The 20,440-nt window shown below is 38.3% G+C and overlaps 1 protein-coding gene across 2 annotated transcripts in view; it reads right to left on the minus strand.

Annotated features, from left to right (window-relative positions):
• C5 (complement C5) overlaps window positions 1-20,440 on the minus strand; it is a 99,481-nt gene that overhangs the window by 31,886 nt on the left and 47,155 nt on the right. The window contains exons 21-25 of one of the 2 annotated variants that reach the window (XM_021927208.2): window positions 14,129-14,356; window positions 12,833-12,893; window positions 8,096-8,185; window positions 6,155-6,367; window positions 5,632-5,707 (exon numbers count right to left, since the gene is read on the minus strand). In XM_021927208.2, coding sequence (XP_021782900.1) covers window positions 5,632-5,707; window positions 6,155-6,367; window positions 8,096-8,185; window positions 12,833-12,893; window positions 14,129-14,356 — 668 coding nt within the window. Of the gene's footprint in view, window positions 1-5,631; window positions 5,708-6,154; window positions 6,368-8,095; window positions 8,186-12,832; window positions 12,894-14,128; window positions 14,357-14,613; window positions 16,622-20,440 lie in introns of those variants that run through there. The other variant, XM_021927209.2, reaches the window with a different exon arrangement.

Consider the following 20,440-nt stretch of genomic DNA (forward strand, 5'->3'; position numbering starts at 1 on the left):
AGATCTAGATTAATACATAAAATTTCCTCATTCTTTTACAAGTGATTTTATACATTAAATTATAGTATTTTGGTACAGATGCACCAAAGCTATTTAAGCCATTTCCCTTTCTGTAGACATTTAGGTTGTTCTCAGGCTTTGCTCTAATTGCTTTAATTATTTTTAAAATTATTGTTTTGATATTAATTGGAACTTGCCCCTCCACAACTAGGGGCCTTTTCCTAATTCTTTCTCTAAAAACATCAGAAACTTATTTTCTATTCTATTGACTTTTAGGGGGTAAGAATTGAAAACTCCTCTCTTTTCAATCCCCTCACACTGCTCTCAAGGAGGAGAAATACTTCTATGGATTGCTCAGGTTCAAAGACAGTCACATTTTCAAAGATTGGCCCACATTTTATATTGGATCTCTTTTGGGATTTTGGCTTTTGGAAGTCTCTCTTCTTTTAGCAGGCTAGAAAGGTATATGAGTGCCGTTATGCGGCCAGACTGCCTCTCCACTTATCTATACAGCCAGGCTGCCTCTCCACTTGTCTATTTGGCCCATGATATACCCTCCCCGTACTTTAGTTACATATTTGAAAAAAGGCAATGGCAATAAATAGAAACAATGGACTCATCCTTTGGGATCAATTATAAAGATTAAATATATGAACATACTTAAAATAGTTCTGGATTATAGTAAGTATTCAATAGGTATAAGCTCTTACTCCCCTTTTTTTTTCCTTCAGACGAACTCTTGCTCTATTGCCCAGGCTGGAGTGCAATGGCACAATCTTGGCTCCCTGCAACTTCCGCCTCCCAGGTTCAAGTGATTCTCCTGCCTCAGCCTCCAAAGTAGGTGGGACTACAGGCACGTGCCACCACGACCCAGCTAATTTTTGTATTTTTGGTAGAGATGGGGTTTCACCATGTTGGCCAGGCTGGTCTCGAACTCCTGACCTCAGGTGATCCACCCGCCTCAGCCTCCCAAAGTGCTGGGATTATAGGTGTGAGCCACCGTGCCCGGCTTTTATAAGCTCTTACTCTTATCTCTCTTTCTCTTTGGTACTCTTGGGTGTCTCGGCCCTAGAATCCTTAAGGAGTGGGGGTCTGGACAGCTCTTCCCTCAAGGTAAAGCAAATACAACTTCTCTAGCTTTTTGCGTTCTCTTCTTCCCACTGACCTGTCCCTTGAAGACTGCCCTGAAATTCAAATTTTAAGTGTGACTTGGAGGAAAGAAGTAGGCTATTTGATTTGCTTTTGTTCCAGACCCTAGGCTACCTCTAAGTTCTTAATATGGTCTAGTTTAGTTCCTCATGTTTTACAATAGGGTCTGGGACTAAACATTTAGAGTAGAAAAGAATTTTTTAGTCACCTTGAAGAGAAATCTGGCAAAATCTGATAAAACTGTAAATATGCATTCCTTATGTTCCAGCAATTCTATCTCCTGGGATATACCCTAGAAAAACTCTCACACATGTGCACAAAGAGACATATGAAGATGTTCGTTATCACATTGTTTGTAATATTGAAATTTGGAAATGATTGTCCGTCAAGATACGAATGGATAAAGAATATAGACTATGTGATATATTTGTAAAATAAAATGCTGCATGGCAATGAAAAGGAGTGAGTTATATTTACTTATACTACTACATCTAAAATAACTAAAAAGTATTAAAAGAAAAAGGTAAGTTACAGAATGATAGGTATAGTATGATACTAGTTATAATCATTTAGAAATACAAAAAGGGACTGTGAAGCCATCACTTCGTTTTGGAGGCAAATAACCATTCTTTCTTTTACCATGCTTAACTTTCTTAAACAGTGCTTGCTTAAGAATTCCAGGAACTAGCCATGAGATAAAAAGAAAGGTTGCGAAATGTCCCCTGGAGAAGAAAAACACTGAGCAGTTAATCTACAAACCTGTTCCAGTCTAGCTGACCACTAGATGGCCCATTACTCAAGATAATAATCAGAACAATACATGCTGACCTGCATGTAGCTAACTCCTGCACATGGTTTTCCAAGCCCCTTCCCCTTTAAAATCCCTCTGGCCAGCCTAGGGCATTTGGGATAGTTTCATGACTCTAGTCTGCATCTCCTCAGGTTGCTGGCTTCTGAATTAACCTGCTTTTCCTCCCACCAATCCTAGTCTCTTGAGTTTGGCATCTGAGCAGTGAGCAGCCAAACTGGAGTTAAGTTACATCTGTATGATTTCATGTATATATATATTATATAAAATATTAAAGATGTTATGGAAAGATGCATAAACTCATGATAGTGAATGCCCTTGGGGGAAAGAAACAGACATAAGATGAAGGTTTGTAGTTAAAGAGAAGACTTCAATATCTACAATTTTTTTTTAAAAGGCGAATACAAAAAATGTTCATAGTCATCAATTTAGGGTTTTGTTAATATGAATGATACTTGCACTTTAAAAAATCTTCTTTATATTTCTCAAGAAAAGTTTGAGGGTTTTTAGGTGCTGGATATTTTCTTCTATGTCTATTATTTCTTTCAAGGAACTTACGGAGTTGGGTCTATGTTTCAGTCTTGCCCCAAACTCTTGAAAGGCTCTAAGAGTTTACTGACAGGCTGTTGCACCTTCCTGTGGGGCTTTCTGCTCTCCAGGCATCTATTTCCCAGGTCCTGCTGTGTCAGTTTCCAGTCTTCATTGACACTCACTCCCACTCCTGCATCCTGGATTATCCTTTGGTTGGTGTGCTGCAGGGGTCTATGAGCCTTTTTTTTTTTTTTTTTTTTAAATATTTTATTAAAGACAAGGTCTCCTTATGTTACTCAGGCTGGTCTTGAACTCCTGTGCTCAAGTCATCTTCCTGCTTCAGCCTCCCAAAGTGCTAGGATTATAGGTGTGAGCCACTGCACCTGGCCCTGTGTGTCTTTTAAAGTGTGTCACCCACACAAGGTCAGGCCTAATTCTAAGGTGTAATCTATGGAACTTGGTAGCTGATCAGAGATAAAGCCAAAAGGAAAGGAAGGAATCAAAAACCAACTGATGATTCTGACTTGATCAATGGGGGACAAATGGCAGGGTATTGTTGTGCACTGAGTAAAGAAACAGAGCCGGGCGCAGTGGCTCACACCTGTAATCCTAGCACTTTGGGAGGCCAAGTTGGACGGATCACTTGAGGTCAGGAGTTTGAGACCAGCCTCAACATGGAGAAACCCCGTCTCTACTAAAAATACAAAATTAGCCAGGTGTGGTGGTGCATGCCTGTAATCCCAGCTACTCGGGAGACTGAGGCAGGAGAATTGCTTGAACCTGGGAGGCGGAGGTTGCGGTGAGCTGAGATTGCACCATTGCACTCCAGCCTGGGCAACAAGAGCGAAACTCCGTCTCAAAAAAAAAAAAAAAAAAAAAAAAAAAGAAACAGAGAAGTGTATTTGAGGAAGAAAATAATGAATTTGACACATATTGTGCTTGAAGAACCTTGGCTCCTGGAAACCTAGAAATGTGGATCTAGACATTTCCTAACTTCTTAGGAAAGAAGTTAGGCCTTGAAACATTGATTAGGAGGCCATTGGCGTAGATGTTATGGAAGGCATGGGCAAAAATGAGATTGTGCCAGGAGAGATTACAGAAAATAAGAGGGCCAAAGATAAAATTCTGGGAAATTTCAGTAGCTAAAGAAAAAAAATTGGCCAGGTGCAGTGGCTCATGACTGTAATTCCAGCACTTTGGGAGGCTGAGGTGGGTGGATCACGAGGTCAGGAGATCAAGACCTTCCTGGCCGACGTGGTGAAACCCCACCTCTATTAAAAACACAACAATCAGCCAGGCGTGGTGATGCACGCCTGTAATCCCAGCTCTCAGGAGACTGAGCCAGGAGAATCGCTTGAACCCGGGAGGTGGAGGTTGTAGTGAGCTGAGATTGTGCCACTGCACTCCAGCCTGGGGACAGAGCAAGACTCTGTCTCGGAAAAAAAAAAAAAAAAAAGAAAGAAAAAATATAAAATTAAAGTATTCTAGGTTGTAAACTCCTTAAATACGTTTCATATAGAACCTACAGGCTGGGCGCGGTGGCTCAAGCCTGTAATCCCAGCACTTTGGGAGGCTGAGATGGGCGGATCACGAGGTCAGGAGATCGAGACCATCCTGGCTAACACGGTGAAATCCCATCTCTACTAAAAAAAAAATACAAAAAAAACTAGCCGGGCAAGGCGGCGGGCACCTGTAGTCCCAGCTACTCAGGAGGCTGAGGCAGGAGAATGGTGTAAACCTGGGAGGCAGAGCTTGCAGTGAGCTGAGATCCAGCCACTGCACTCCAGCCTGGGTGACAGAGCGAGACTCCATCTCAAAAAAAAAAAAAAAAAGAACCTACAAAGCAGCTGGCACACCGCTTTTATTAAATATTTTGTCATAGCACGATGGTTACTTCGTTTTTTTTTTTTTGAGACAGAGTCTCATTCTGTCACCCGGGCTGCAGTGCAGTGGTGTGATCTTGGCTCACTGTAACCCTCGCCTCCTGGGTTTAAGCGATTCTCCTGCCTCAGCCTCCTGAGTAGCTGGGACTACAGGCACTTGCCACTATGCCCAGCTAATTTTTGTATTTTTAGTAGAGATGGGGTTTCACCATGTTGGCCAGGAAGGTCTCGATCTCTTGACCTCATGGTCTGCCTGCCTTGGCCTCCCAAAGTGCTGGGACTACAGGCGTGAGCCACCATGCCCAGCCAGTATTTTTTGAAAATAGACTGCCATATGGACCCTTAATTAATTCAGACTATCTTTCCCTCAAATCATCAGAATTTTGGAAGTTATGTTTCATTGAATAAATACTTATTGAGCATCTACTATGTGCCAGGTAGGTACCCGGCACTAGGGATACTTAGCACTTCCCACATGGAGCTTACATTCCAGTGGGGGAGATAATAGTGGAATAAGCAAGAACATTAGTAATCATGCTGAGGAGAAAAGAAACGATATGAGGTGTTGGGAGGGGAGTGGGTTGCAATTTTAGACATTATGATATAGCAGAGGCCTCCCTGAGGTGACATTTGGTAAAGACCTGAGGGAAATATGAGAGCCAGTCATGCTGATACCTAAGGAGGAGTATTCCAGACTGAGAAAACAGTGCAAAGGCCCTGAGATGGAAGCATGCCTGGTGTGTTTGAGGAAGGCCAGTGGGGCTGAATTGGAGCGAAAGAGAGTATAGGAGATAAAGGAGGAGACATGAGCTGGAGCCAGATCATATAGAGCTTTTGTAAATCACAATAAAAATTTCGGTTTTTACTCTGGGTAAGATGGGAAGCTCCTAAATGGTTCAGAGTGGCATGATCTAACATATGTTTTAACAGGGTCACTTCAGTTGCTGTGTTGAGTATAGACTGAAGAGGATCAAGGGCTGAACCTAGACGACTAAGGGAGACTAGTGCAAGAATCCAGGTGGGAGAGGAAGGTGTCCTGGAACAGGATGGTGTGGTGGAGTTGGTGAGAAGTAGTCAAATTCAGGATATATTTTGAATCCGTATCTGCTGGATCAGATGTGAATTGTAAGAGAAACAGAGGAGTGAAGGATGACGAGGCTTTTAGCCTGAGCAACTGGAGGAATGGAGTTTCCATTGTGATTATTATTCTTTAGTTAATTAACCACTATATGAAAATGCAATTCAAAATCTTCTACTTACCAAGTGCTAGCACTGCCACCCTTCCACACGCTGTAAGAATAGTCAGCATTTCTGTAGGACATAATGCTCACCATCCCTAAGAGGCACAAGAAAAAGAACACAGTGCTTCACAGACCTCCCTTTCTACTCAAAAAACACTGTATCAGCCCCTGAGAATGGTAAGCTTCTTTCGGTGTTGGGCAGCAAGCATATGCTCTGTGGCCAGCATTGAACTTCTCAAAGGAAGCATATGAATTGCCTGAATTGGGAATTATCAAGTAGAACATTCTGATCTCATTCAAAAAGGAAGGAAGTGTTCTGTAGTTTGGAATGCAGGCGCCTTGTCTCTCATCCAGGCATTTTGGTAAGTTAAGCCAAAATGCTACAGAAATAATATTTATTTATATAGTAGAGTGCATCTCATGATTTCTTTGCTAAAATTCTCTTATAAAGTTTTCTATAATTCACAACTTAAATATTAGTTTAATAAAAATATTAGTTTAAAATCACCCAATTTTTATGTGAAATACATTTTTTTTTTTACCTTCTTTTAATTTTTTCTCCAGGTTCCGCTTTTCAATTAATGGGTCGGAATGAAAAATGTTCCAATGATTTCCTGTTTCCAGGTAGTGAAAAACATAGAATACCGGGACAACGCTCATCAGCTCCGCCTCTGCACTCCCTTTGGGGAGGTGGGTTAGGATATTGATGCCTTCCCGACTTAGAACTGCAGACAAGATCTCACCTACAAGCAGTCCTGAAACAAAAAAGATCAAAGTAGACACACCGCTTTTTATTAATTTCTTTTTCTTTTTTTTTTTTTTTGAGACGGAGGCTCACTGTGTCTCCCAGGCTGGAGTGCAGTGGCGCGATCTCCACCCACTGCAAGCTCCGCCTCCCGGGTTCAAGCCATTCTCCTGCCTCAGCCTCCCCAGTAGCTGGGACTACAGGCGACCGCCACCATGGCCGGCTAATTTTTTATATTTTTAGTAGAGATGGGGTTTCACCGTGTTCGCCAGGATGGTCTCTATCTGCTGACCTCGTGATCCACCCGCCTCGGCCTCCCAAAGTGCTGGGATTACAGGCGTGAGCCACCGCACCCAGCCTTTATTAACTTCTAACAATATGTTCTCAAGAGAGAAGAACAATCATCTAGAGATGGTTATTCCCTTTTTATCTAGGCAGTTGACTTGCTTCTCAGAAACGGGGTCAGAAAAAAAGATCTGGTTAGGAACATGAATATGAAAGAAACAAACAAAAATAAAGACTTTAAAAATCACTAAAATATGGTGGTAGGTAATGTAATACAGTGGACTGATTGCTGCAAGAGAACATGGCAAATTAGTTGTCATTCAACTTGATAGCTTTAGACATCATAAACCATATTTACCAATTCCTTCCAGGAAGCAAAGCAAAGAGCCTGAACAGGGAGTGCTTGATGTGACTCTGTCTATAACTCATTGTGCAACCTTGGACATGCCACTTTCTTTTATATCCAACAATAGGGTTGCACATAATCAAAAAGATCCTTTCCAGTACTAGCATTTTGTGATTCTAGGGTTTTATCTGAGATAAAGTGTAGTCAGGACATTCTATCGTTCAGTAATATGTTATTGAATTGTAAAGCCTGGAGACTAGGGAAAACCTAGTCACTTGTGCAAATATCACTTCTGCAAATGTATTCGAGGGGAGGAGAACCCCTGCTATGGTTTGAATGTATATGTCTCTCCAAAATTCATATACTGAAGCCTAATTATCAAGGTGATAGTTTTAGAAGGTGGGGCTTTTTGAGAGGTGATTAGGTTATGATGGCTCCGCCCTAATGAGTGGGATTAATAATCTTATAGATGAGGTGTGAGGAAGTTGTTCACCCCTTTTCACCCTTTTGCCTTTCCACTTTCTGCCACAGGAGGATACAGCAACATATGTCCTCATGGAAACAGACAGCGGCCCTTGCCAAACACCCAGTCTCTTGGTGCCTTGATCTTGGATTTCCCAGCCTCCAGAACTGTGAGAAATAAATTTGTATTACTTACAAATTTTGTTGTTTTGTTATGGCAGCATAAATGGACTAAGACAACCCCTCTGGGACCGGTATTTCAGCAGAGCAGTGCTGTTCTCTCTAGGCCATGTGCAGGCCACAGGCCTTCTCTGGAGCAGGACTGGCCACTAAGACCATGGAAAGTTCTTTAAGTCTAGAAGCAACTGGACCCCCATTTTGGAGACATCTTTGAGCCAATGACAGTCCCTACCCTCCACTGGAGGAGAATGAATCTCTACGTAAATCAGGCAGTTGGAAGAAGATAGTGGGAAAAGTGATCAAAGGTTTGAAAGTGGGGGGTGGGTAGGGGTGGAGCACTCCTAAAGGTAGATTTGTGTGTGCTACTGAACACAAAAGTGGAGAAACAGAATAATCATGAGGATATTTGATTTTTGTTTGAAGCACCAAGTGAAGTGAGAACTAAAAATGGCGTTGTTAATTTACCTTTTACACTCAAAATCCTTTTGATTTCTGTTTTGGGGACCAAATCTAATGGTATCCTGTATGGGAACTCCTTTCGTCTGCTCATGGTACCTGTAATTTAGAAAATTTGGATTTATATAGAGTTTCCAGGGGAAGACTATTTGCAGATTATTTACAATGTATCACTTTCAAAGAATTTTTCAAAATAAAAGACTTATAATTAGACTATTAAAATTTTAAAAGAAAGTTAACAATCATCAAGGACTTTAATCAAATCCTAGGCTTGTATAATCTTATTAAACAAAGTATTAAATTTGGCTGTAAGCTTCCTGGTCATTATAAGATGTGAAATAAGTAGGTTATATAAATCTTATTCACCAGCAAAATATAGCCTGCCAGCTTGCCCAAAGAGAGAAAATTGTTCCTGGAACTGAAAGCTAAGAATAACTAACATGTAATTTCTTAATCAACTATATATTGAACATTAGATCCACAGGGAAGTATGACCTGAAATTCTTTCCACCTTCCCTTCCCCGTCTAGTTTTGATACTTTTTAATCTATGAGCAAAACAACAGAGTTTTAGCATACTGGTATCAGATAATTTTTCTACTGTAATCACTGGTTTATGTCCAAAAAAGATAACATTGATCATTCTACTGATAGAGTACCAAGCATGCTACTAAGCTCTTTAAATGAATTATTGCATTCGATTCTCACAACAATCCTCTACGTTAGGTCTATTTTTGTTATTTTAATTTTATAGATGAGGAAATTGAGGCTTAGAAAGTGGTGCGTTCAAGGTCCCAGAACTAGTACAAGTGGAGCTGCAATCTGAACTCTGGAAGTTTTGCTGCAGAGCCCACACTAGTCACCACAAAGAGAATCCACCTCCCATTGTCCTGCGAAGAAAGCGCTTTGGGGGCAGGGATCATTTATCATTCCGGGAAAGCTGTAGTCCCAGCACTTAGCACAGACCCTGGCATATGGAAGATGATAAAGAAAAGTGAGTCACATTTTACAATGTAATGGACAAGCCACGTGGCTTTCCTAAAAATGCAGGAGCATTCCTCATAAAACTTCTTTCTTCATTAACCCTTGATAAATGCGGAGGATATATCAAAATAAAACTCAGTGAAGACATTTAAGAAGTTTGCTGTTTGAGTGAAAGAGCATGAAGTTCAAAAACACCTTACTATGTATGTGGCACTGGGCAAGATACAACCTTTCTTAGCCTCAATTTGTTAATCAGTTAAATGGAGATAACAATATTTTCCTCAAAGGATTTTTGTGGGATAAAATAATATAGACAAAGAACCTGGCATACAATTCATGCTCAATATATGACACTTATTACAGATAGCCATCAGATTATCTAGATTTGCTCCTTCACCATTTTCTCCATTGAAACATGCTCTTGACTATTTCAATTCCATTGGCAACTCTACTACAAGGTGGAAAAGGTTAAAAAGAAAGTTAAAACTAAGAGAAGTTAATTTTACTCCTTGTCTGTGGTCACAAATAAAAGACCCATCAAGACATCACATAAAAAGGCAGGTTCCAGATAGATTAAAACATTTTAAAGTCAAATCTATAAAATTAACAGAATAAAATATCCAGCAATATTTTTGTGAACTAAGAGTACAGAAAGACCTCTTAAAGATTACCTCAAAAATATATAACCATAAGATGAAATTATGATGGATTTGACTACATCACAATAAAGAATTCCTTTTCAAAACCCATGAAGGCTTGTTGTTGCTCAAAGAGGTATGTCAGAAATAAAATCAAGAAGAAATTTTAAAAAGATAACCCACATGGAAAATTTAAAAACGTGCAAAAGATACAAATAGGCAATTGACAGATGGGAAACCCAAATGGACAAGTATGTGAAGAAATGCTTAAAATCATTAGTAACCAGAAGAATCCAAATTAAAACAATAATGAGATATTGCTTTATACCCATTAAAAATGCCACATTTTAGAGAGACAAGTGTTGGTGAGGTTGTGGAGAGACGAGAACCCTCACGCACTGCTAATGGAAGAATAACCATTCTGAAGGGCAATATGACAGGACTAAATGGCATTAAATATGTATATACCCTTTGACCCAGCTCCTGGATATACAGTCCAGGTAAATGCTAACATGGATTTTTCAAGAGAAATATATTGTATATACAGTGATGGATAAAATGGTGAGGGAATATGTTTTGAAATTCTACGTAAGAAAAATGAATTAAGTATACCTATAACAATAGAGATATTTCTTTAAAGCTAAGCCTTGAGTGTAACAACTTAAGACATAGAATAGGATCTATAGCACAATGTTACATATACATATATTAAAAAGATACACACATACAAAACAACATTACCTTTCTATTCAAAAGTATATAGCAAACACATTTGAGTGGGTACATTTGGAGGAAGGGGAATGGGAATGGGGTCGGGGATGAAGGAAAAAATAAAATGAGAGGGGCCTGCCTAAACCAATGAGGATGGTGTGTCAGGAAGTGAGGGAGTGAGAAACTTAACTCTCTGCATTTGAGATATGAGAAGAGTTGGGAGAAAAGGGCTTATCAGGGACAGAAAGCAGAAACTAAAGACTAGAGCTAGTCTTAAGCATTGATTCTCTGTGTTTAATCTTTTTTAAAGCTGGTATCACACAATTTTAATTACTACATACAGTTTGTTCTCCCTCATTGATATATTTTTTCAGATTTCCTTTAACATTATTGTCCATTTATTTTTCCAAATACATTTTAGTTTTTTTTTTTAAATTTTAACTGAACCCTGTAAAGTATCATACTTGTATAGCGACTTCAATATATAAATATTAGAAGTAGACCGGGCACAGTGGCTCACGCCTGTAGTCCCAGCATTTTGGGAGGTCAAGGCTGGTGGATCACTTGAAGTAAGGAGTCCCAGACCAACCTGGCCAACATGGTGAAACCCTGTCTCTACTAAAAATATAAAAATTAGCCAGGCATGGTGGTGAGTGCTTGTAATCCCAGCTACTCCAGAGGCTGAGGCAGGAGAACCGCTTGAAATCAGGAGGTGGAGGTTCCAGTGAGCTGACATGGTGCCACTGCACTCCAGCTTGGGCAACAGAGCGAGACCTTGTTCCCCCGCCCGGCAAAAAAAAATAAGTAAATATTAGAAGTATTTAATAAAATATCTGAAATAAGCTGAACAGAATTTTTATCTTTTTTCTCTTTAGCTCTCTAGAAATCAGGAAAGCTGCCTAAATCTAAGTTTCCTAAAATGTTAAGGGAAAAAAGTCATATGAGAAGATTGGAAAGAGCCATAGATTTTTGTTTTTAACCCAGATTTTCCCTAGAGAGATTTATTCCCAGATAAAAGATTGTTCCTATCCTGTGGTCTTGATGTTCACACCTAGATGAGTGAGACAAGACTACTCTGGAAAACTGTTTGCAATAATGTCAGTATAGGAAGCATGTGTGGTGGAAAAAAAAAAAAACCAAGAGAAGCCAAGGACACAGTGGTTTTTGAGGCTTGATATAATTGCATGAGGCTAAAACCCTCAAAACTTGTAATATCTCTACCCATAGATCATTCAAAATGAGCAGGCTAGGAGGAGGTCTGTGTGAAGGAAAAATTGGAGAAACAAGTAAGCATGTGGACACATGTACATAGATGGATTTTTCTTTTTACTACTCTACTGAAATAACACTCCTCAGTTCATGATACTGAGCTGAATTAAAGTGTAAAGGGTATTAATTCTTTGCTTTCCCAGAGGAAAGACACTGACGATAGTGATCATGATCTGTAAGTAAATTTTCCCCATTGCTATATCACTGAAATAAAACAAAAATTATTGATACAACATTAAGATAAATTGTAAGCATTTAATAAGGACTACAGTAATCTGTCTTCTTTAGTTGAAAAGAGAAGAATGGCCACATCCTAAATTCCATAAATACATGTATATGTATTTAGGCCTTAAGTGCTCAAATGTTTGCAAAATTCTAGCTTTGAGAAGATTTGGAATATCTCAGTTGAAGGAAAAGTAGGGAAGCAGGAGCAACGAGGAATGGGTTTGTTAAGTGATTAATCAGATTATGTTTTCAAATAATGCATGTTAATTATGTAAATGACTTTTTCTTAGGTGTTCTTTGGACTGTTGGCTCAATAATAATATATTATAAATTATTATTGTGATGGATAATGAATATAATCCATAAGGGAAGTCATGCAATTATTACTATTTCGAGGCCTTGCATTCAAAATTAATAGAATTATTATTGTTGTGTCTCAGTCATTCAGATTATAGTAGTTGTACTACAATGCTATCAAGAAAGATAGTGATCTAAGAAGTGAATCCATTTTTTTTTTTGACACAGAGTCTCGCTCTGTCGCCCAAGCTGGAGTGCAGTGGCATGATCTCAGCTCACTGCAACTTCCACCTCGCAGGTTCAGGGGATTCTCCTGCCTCAGCTTCTCAAATAGCTGGGACTACAGGTGCCCACCACCATGTCCGGCTAATTTTTGTATTTTTAGTAGAGGCAGGGTTTCACTATGTTGGCCGGGCTAGTCTCAAACTCCTGACCTCAAATGATCCACCCACCTCAGCCTCCCAAAGCGCTAGAATTACAGGCATGAGCCACTGCCCCCAGACAGAAGTGGATACTTTTGATTCTAGACAATTCACATTCTGAAAAATAGTGTTTTAGGTTACATACACACTTTAACTTCTAAAGCAAAAGATAACATACAAAATAAAAAATCATTTTGCCTACCATAAATACCCCTAGGATCCAAAGTAATACCAGAATAGCTTTCCCTTTTGACACCTTCTGGCTAAAATAAAGGCAGAAAACATTCAGTTAAAAACATAATTACGTTTATATAACCTGAATTCCCTGGATCAACTTTTCTGGACCACTTTTCAAACTGAAAAATTATTTTTCTTGGAAAAGGTAAACTATGTATAAATACTATAAATACTTACATGGATATAAGCAGCAATAAGATTTTATGGCTATTTGCATACTGACCAGAGCAAATGCTTAAAAAGAAGTTACTTATAAGCTCAGATAATTGTTCTAAGTGCTTTATATGTATTAACTCATTTAACTTCTAAAAACCTCTATGAGGTTGGTGCTGTTATTACTCCCATTTGACAGATGAGGAGACTGACACACATGGAAATCAAGTAACACTGTCACACTGCTAGGAGGTGATGGAGCCAAGATTCAAGGCCAGGCAGCCTGGCTCCAGAGTTTGCATGGAGCCACAATTCAAGGATACATGGGAATGTGCTTTGCACAAAATAAGTCGGTACATGTTTACTGAAGTGAATTTCATAGCTGAAAACAGAACTTGGAGAGTGAAGAACCAGGAAATCCAATCTGTCGTTAACTGGCCATATGACCCTTAGCAAGAATCTCGTCCTTTAAAAAGTACTATTATTTTTAATTGGTAAATCATACTTATATAAAAATATTAATGTTAATAACGAATACAATTAACAGACTGTGGGTAAACTGTACTTTAACAAATGACACTTTTCTTCTTTTTTCGGCCTGTTTATTTGTTTATACAATGGAAAGTTTTCTAGACCGTAAGTTCTTTAAATTCAAGGGCCATGTCTTATTTATTGTTTTATCTCCAGTTCCTTGCATAATGTCTGGCACATAGATTTCAAGACACATTTTCTGAATGTATTAAAGGGAAAAAAAAAAGCCTGTGTATCAATTGTACCTGTGTACCAAAAAAAGACTTGCACCAATTGTTAAAATTAGATATCTCTGGGTACGGGAATTATCGATGATTTTTATTTATCTGTCGTTTTTCAGTATTTTATATTTTCTACAAGAAAAATGTTATTGTTTTATTAAAAATTTTTAAGCACAATTTCAGACGTATAGAAAAATTGCAAGAATAGTACAAAAAACATCTAGAATAACCTCCATCCAGATTCCTTAATGCTTAATGTTTTGTTAAATTTACACTATTGTTTCCCCCTCCCCTTCTTTCTGTGTCTCTTTTTTGCAATAATTTAAGCATAAGTTATTGAAGTATGCTTTTCTTACCACCACTCGTAACGATTTTACTAAGATTTCTTTTCCAAACGAAGTCTCCAGTGAGAAATTGATGTTCTGAAGGCCAATTTCCAGAGGAAGCACAGTAAAGGTCACCAAGTGATTAGAGGAGCCCTCTACTTTCTGGCGCACACATTTGGAGGACTTTGTGCCCTGATGATCAATGACTGGGCTTTCCGAAGTGCAGATTCCCTCCACAGCAGACATTTTAACACAGAACTGAAATACGAGTGAAGAATTATATCAAAATACCTTTTTTTTTTTTTTTTTTTGAGACAGAGTCTTGGTCTGTCACCCAGGCTGGAGTGCAGCTGCATGATCTCAGCTCACTGCAACCTCTGCCTCCTGGATTCAAGCAATTCTCCTGCCTCAGCTTCCCAAATAGCTGGGATTACAAGCATGCGCTGCCACACCCAGCTAATTTTTATAGTTTTAGTAGAGGCGGGGTTTCTCCATGTTGGCCAGACTGATCTTGAACTTCTGATCTCAGGCGATCCGCCCACCTCAGCCTCCCAATGTGCTGGAATTACAGGCATGATGCTGTAATCCATGCCTGGACTCGAAATATTTTATCTCTAACAAAGTTTACCTTAAAATAATCCCTTAGATTTTAAGGCACAGGAGAAAGTTCATTTCAGATTTCCTAACATAGACACACAAGTCGCTGTAGAGTTTAGCAATGCAAAGAGATGTCTAGAAATGTCAACACTGTCTCAGAAACATCTTACTATTCTTAGACTGTTACCTACTAAATTAGGTACAGAGCTCATGCTATTGTGATAGCACTTATTACTCTGTCTCTTTACATGGTTTGTATTTCAGATAGTGGGAGCCTTAGGCTCAGGTACTTGTTCATTTTCATCTTATTCATTTTTATATCTGGCCTCTGGTATTCAATAAATGATGGTTTCATCAAAGACTGAAAATTCCCTATATCGGCATTCAAGGCCCTGCCCATTATGCTCCAGCTTATTTTTCTAATTTTATCAACTTCCCATTTGTACTCCATTTTACAACTAAACTCTGGCTCCAGAAAGACCTGGATTCAAATTTTGGCCTTCCTCTTATTAACTGGTGATGGAAACTGGTTGCATGAACACTCTAATCCTCCATTTCCTCATCTTTGTAACAGGAATTATAATAGTGCCCACCGACTTCTGGCTCAAATAGTGAACATTTTTCATCTTCCCTCCAAATTCTGGTGAACTGATAGAATTGAGAACTATACCCAAAAGAATAAAGCCATAAAATCCAGAATAAATCAAGCAGGTAAACAAGAGAGAGCACCAGCTATTCAACCACTAATTTTGAGGAAGTTCATGAAAATAGAAAGTTCCTTTTCCCTCTTAACTATCTTCTTGGGAGACAACCACCAGGGTGGGAGAAGCCAGAGAAAAAGACTATTGGATCACCTGCGGCCAATGATTTCCTTAGAACAGCAGGGGAGGGTGGGGGAGGATAGATATAGAAGAGTCATTTAATACAATTCAGCATAATAGAATTACAAAAACTCTTAGTAAATTGAGACTAAAAGGAACTTTTGAAACTGATGGAAAATATAAAAAAACAGTAGTTCTGGTTTCAGTAATAGCCAAATAGCTTTCATTGGGCGACCCTTCTGTAAAAATAACCACAAACTCTAGACAAGATATATATTAAAACAAACAAACAAACTACCTGCAGATAATAGAGAGTGGGAAGGAAAGTGACCCTTGGGAGAAAGGAATGACACTCAATAAGTGTCCTGCTTTTTATAGCTTTACCCTGAGGGCAGGCCCATTGGTGCCTTAGAGTGGCTAAAACCCCAGTAGAACCTGACATCATACTGGTTTAGGAACTAGAGGACAAAGTAGGGAATAGTTACCACAGCTGAGTAGTGAAGGAGCTCCAAGTTCTGTGTATAATCCTTGCTCAAACCTGGCTGACTCTTTACTTATGCACAGCACAGATTTCTAGCATCCAGCTATGGCAAAAATACTGAACTGAGATTTCAGAGTTTGGAAATGAATCCAGTCAACTGCCTGCTAACACACACACACACACACACACACACACACACACACACACACACAAGAAATCTTCAGAGGAATGTAATAGAATCCAGAGTCTTTATAATATTTTTATCAATAAAGTCCAAGGTTCAATCCAAAATTACTAGATAAAAAGAAATAGGGAAGTGTAACCCACACTCAAGATGAAAGGTAATTAACAGGAACTAACCCCAAAATATCACAGATGTACTTGTTTCTTATTTTGATATGATGGAAATGCACTGATAATTTAAAGATTCAACAAAATATGGCAGTACAGTGATAAGCACAACACTTTAAAATGCCATCAAGTTGGCTGGGCGTGGTGGTGTGCACCTGTAATCCCAGCTACTTGGGAGGCTGAGGCAGGAGAATCGTTTGAACCCGACAGGCGGAGCTTGCAGTAAGCCGAGATCTTGCCATTGCACTTCAGCCTGGGTGAGAGGGTGAGACTCTGTCTCAAAAAAAAAAAAGAAAAAAAAAAAATGCTGTCAAGTTATATGTAATTGTGTCACTGTAAAGGACATACAAAAGAGATGGCAGGCTAGATTTGCCCCATGGTCCATAAATTGCTGACCCTGATTTAGTTCATAAAGCAAAAGGATAAAAAGATGTAAAAGATTCAGTATGGCAGGTCAATTTCCCTTTATTAATTTATAAATTCAGGACAGTACCTATGAAAAACCTATTATAACTTTTAAAGGAGAATTCAATGAACTAATTCCAAAGTTTATCTGGCAGAGTAAATGTGTAAGAATAGCAACATCAAAAACATTTGAAAAATAAGAATACCAGAGAGTACTTGCCTAATAGATATACAATATAACCACAAATCTATGGTACTTTAAATCAGTGTGATACTGATGTAAACAAAACAGAGGAGAGAACCTATAAATACAAAACAAAGGAGAGAATCTATAAATATAAATCTATAAATAGAGAATATATAAATCCACATATATGGAAATTCAATATATATGGGGGCAAGATGACATTTTAAATCAGTTGGAAAAGCATGAATTCCTTAACAAATACTGCTGGATCAACTGGCTATTTGGGATTAGATCCTTATTTCAGATAAAAAAATCTAAATGCTCGCAGAAAGCTATAAAAGTACTACAGAAAATACGGAAAAAACAATTTTTCAGAAAAACTTTTATATTGGGTTCAGGGGCACATGTGCAGGTCTCTTGTATAGGTAAATTGCGTGTCGCAGGGGTTTGGTGTGCAGATTCTTTCATCATTCAGGTAATAAGCATAGTACCTAATTGGTCGTTTTTTGATCTTTACCCTTCTCTCACCCTCCACCCTCAAGTAGGCCCTGGTGTCTGTTGTTCCCTTCTTTGTGTCCATATATACTCAATGTTTAGCTCCCACTTATAAGTGAGAACATGCAGTATTTTGTAGAAAAACATTTTTAAAACTTGCAGTGAGAAAGAATTTCCAAAAACACAAAATTCAAATGACATAAAGGAAAAGATCTACGGATTTTATAACATACAAATTAAAAACACTAATAACAAAGTTAAAGACAAGTAGCAGATTAAATACCAGCAACATTTATAATCAATAAAGGATTTATAGCTATAACATAGAAAGTGCTCCTGTAGACAATAATAAGTACATTTGTTGAGTACTCACTATTGGCCAAGTACTATATTTACATGAATTAGCTCATTTAATCTTCAACTATGAAATAGATACTATTATCATCCCATTTTTCAGATGAGGAAACTAAGCAAGAAGAAGCTAGGTAACTTACCCCAGAAAAAAGCAACTCAATGGAAAGCAAAAGAAAGGATATTAAAGTAGTATATAGGATATCATAGAATACATGACAGAAGAAATACAAATGGCCAACAGACAAATGAAATGAGGTTCTACATTGCTAGAAATCAGGGTAGTGAAATAGAAACATCAGTGACTTATCACTTGTGTCTGTCAACTTGGCAAAAATTTTATGTGTATTACCAAACAATATATAGTGCTGTCTTTCATGTTTTTAAATATTATGTAGTTGTATTCATTGTGTATATATATTATGCTGCCATTTGCTTTTTTCAGCAATGTTACATTTTTGAGCTTTAATCAAAATGATGCATGTAGTTATCTAGTCCATTCATTTCAATTTCTGTATAAGTGTTCCTTGTATGAATAAAAGAAAAAATGTTTATTCCCCCAAATTATAAGAATGCGAGGGATCAAGGCTACCTGCATACAGTTGGTAAGAATGTCAATTGATGTAGCTCTTTCGGAAGATAATTATGGCAATATTTATTATCAGAAGGTAAAATGTCCATGCCCTTTAGCCCAGTTAGTTCACTCCAAGACAAAACATCTATTCTACAGAAATATACGTGTAGGAAGATATGTATGCATAAATGGAGACTTTGCAAAATCAGTTATAATAGTGAAAACCTGGAAACAACCCAAATGTCTTTAATAGAAACACGGTTCAAAAAATTATAGTGTACCCACCATGTGAATTACTGTGCAGCCATTAAAGTAATGAAGTAAATCTGTATATACTGATATGAAAGGATGTCTCTGATAATATTATTGGTGGAAACACAAATTGCTGAGGCAGTGTATATATATACATATATATATACACACACACATATATACACACATATATATACACACATATACAAACCTATTTTATATGTCTAAGACTAGGTGAGCAGAGGAGCCCCTGCTGATGTCAATCCTACAGTTGAGCAGAGTTTGGCTGTGGCCTCTGTGCCTTACCCATCTGTTATGCCCACCTATTTATGTGTCTATCTTAAATTACAATTTAAATGGTTTAAGAGTGGCACCTCCTTAATCATCTACCAAAATCCTTTGGTAGCCAAGATCAGTGTGAGTTATAAAATTATGCTCAGTCTGTTTTGATGAGATGGTCCGACTGTCTTAGTATCTCAGTTTCCAGGCTTCAAACCAATCTTGAATTGGGATTTTGAGACATAAAAACCACTACAGGAACTTGATGGAGAAATGGCCTTTGGTATCTCCATCTGAATTATGATTATCTAAAATTCACGAAGCATTCTGTCTGCAGAAAAGCTAGTGGATTTGAAAGCAACAATGTAAAGGCAACTTTCTGGCTTAATCGAGGTCCTTCTCCAGACAAGGGAGGGTAATTCCACAGGGCTGAAGATGGTGGCATGATTCATAGGATTTATGCAAACCCTGTGAGTAAATTCTAAGGAAGAGAAATAAGTAACATTTTGATTTTATTTCTATAAAAATAAGATAATACTGGTCGGGCACAGTGGCTCATGCCTATAATTTCAGCACTTTGGGAGGCTGAGGTGGGCGGATCACAAAATCAGGAGTTTGAGACCAGCCTGGACAATATGGTGAAACCCTGTCTCTACTAAAAATACAAAAATTAGCCAGGCGAGGTGGAACATGCCTGTAATCCCAGCTACTTGGAAGGCTGAGGCAGGAGAATGGCGTGAACTTGGGAAGCGGAGGTTGCAGTGAACCATTGCGCTCCAGCCTGGGTGACAGAGGGAGACTCTGTCTCAAAAAAAGAAAAAAAAAAAAAATTATCAGTGTGGTAAATTGATTACTTAAGTTTATTCCCCATTTACATCCTGTGGCCAAGTAAAATTTGTGTGTGCATTGTGTGATATGTAGCATTACCTGATGAAATAAGTTTATATGGAAAAGTTCATTTTTACTGAAAATTAAAATTGTGAAAAAAAAGAGTGACATTTCTTAACATGAATTGGATTGAAAAATGAAATTGGCATTTCTATGACAAAAAGTACGTCTGATTTTGGTTGATTATTTTATCAATGAGGACTGATTTTTCCAGTTAGATTATATGGCAAATGTATTACATAAATTGAATAAGCTAAATGTGAAGTTCCAAGACATAAGATTAAAATATATTGATAAAGGGGTAATAAAATTGACAATATTTTTATTTTATCAACCTTCCTGATAATATTGGGTTAAACAGCAATGCCTACCTCTATAAAAATGAAAAATAAGAACAGAATTATGCCAAACCCTCTGTCATTTCTAACAGTAAATAACGTTTATCCATAACTATGAAGCCAATTGAGAGAAAAGTTTCATTTATCTAATGAGAAGATAATTTTTTTTTTTTTTTTTGAGACAGAGTCTTGCTCTGTCACCCAGGCTGGCGTGCAGTGGTGCAATCTCAGCTCACTGCAAGCTCCGCCTCCCGGGTTCACTCCATTCTCCTGCCTCAGCCTCCCAAGTAGCTGGGACTAGAGGCGCCCACCACCATGCCTGG

Source organism: Papio anubis, chromosome 13 (genome assembly GCF_008728515.1).
Source record: "Papio anubis isolate 15944 chromosome 13, Panubis1.0, whole genome shotgun sequence".
NCBI classification, from domain to species: Eukaryota; Metazoa; Chordata; class Mammalia; order Primates; family Cercopithecidae; genus Papio; species Papio anubis.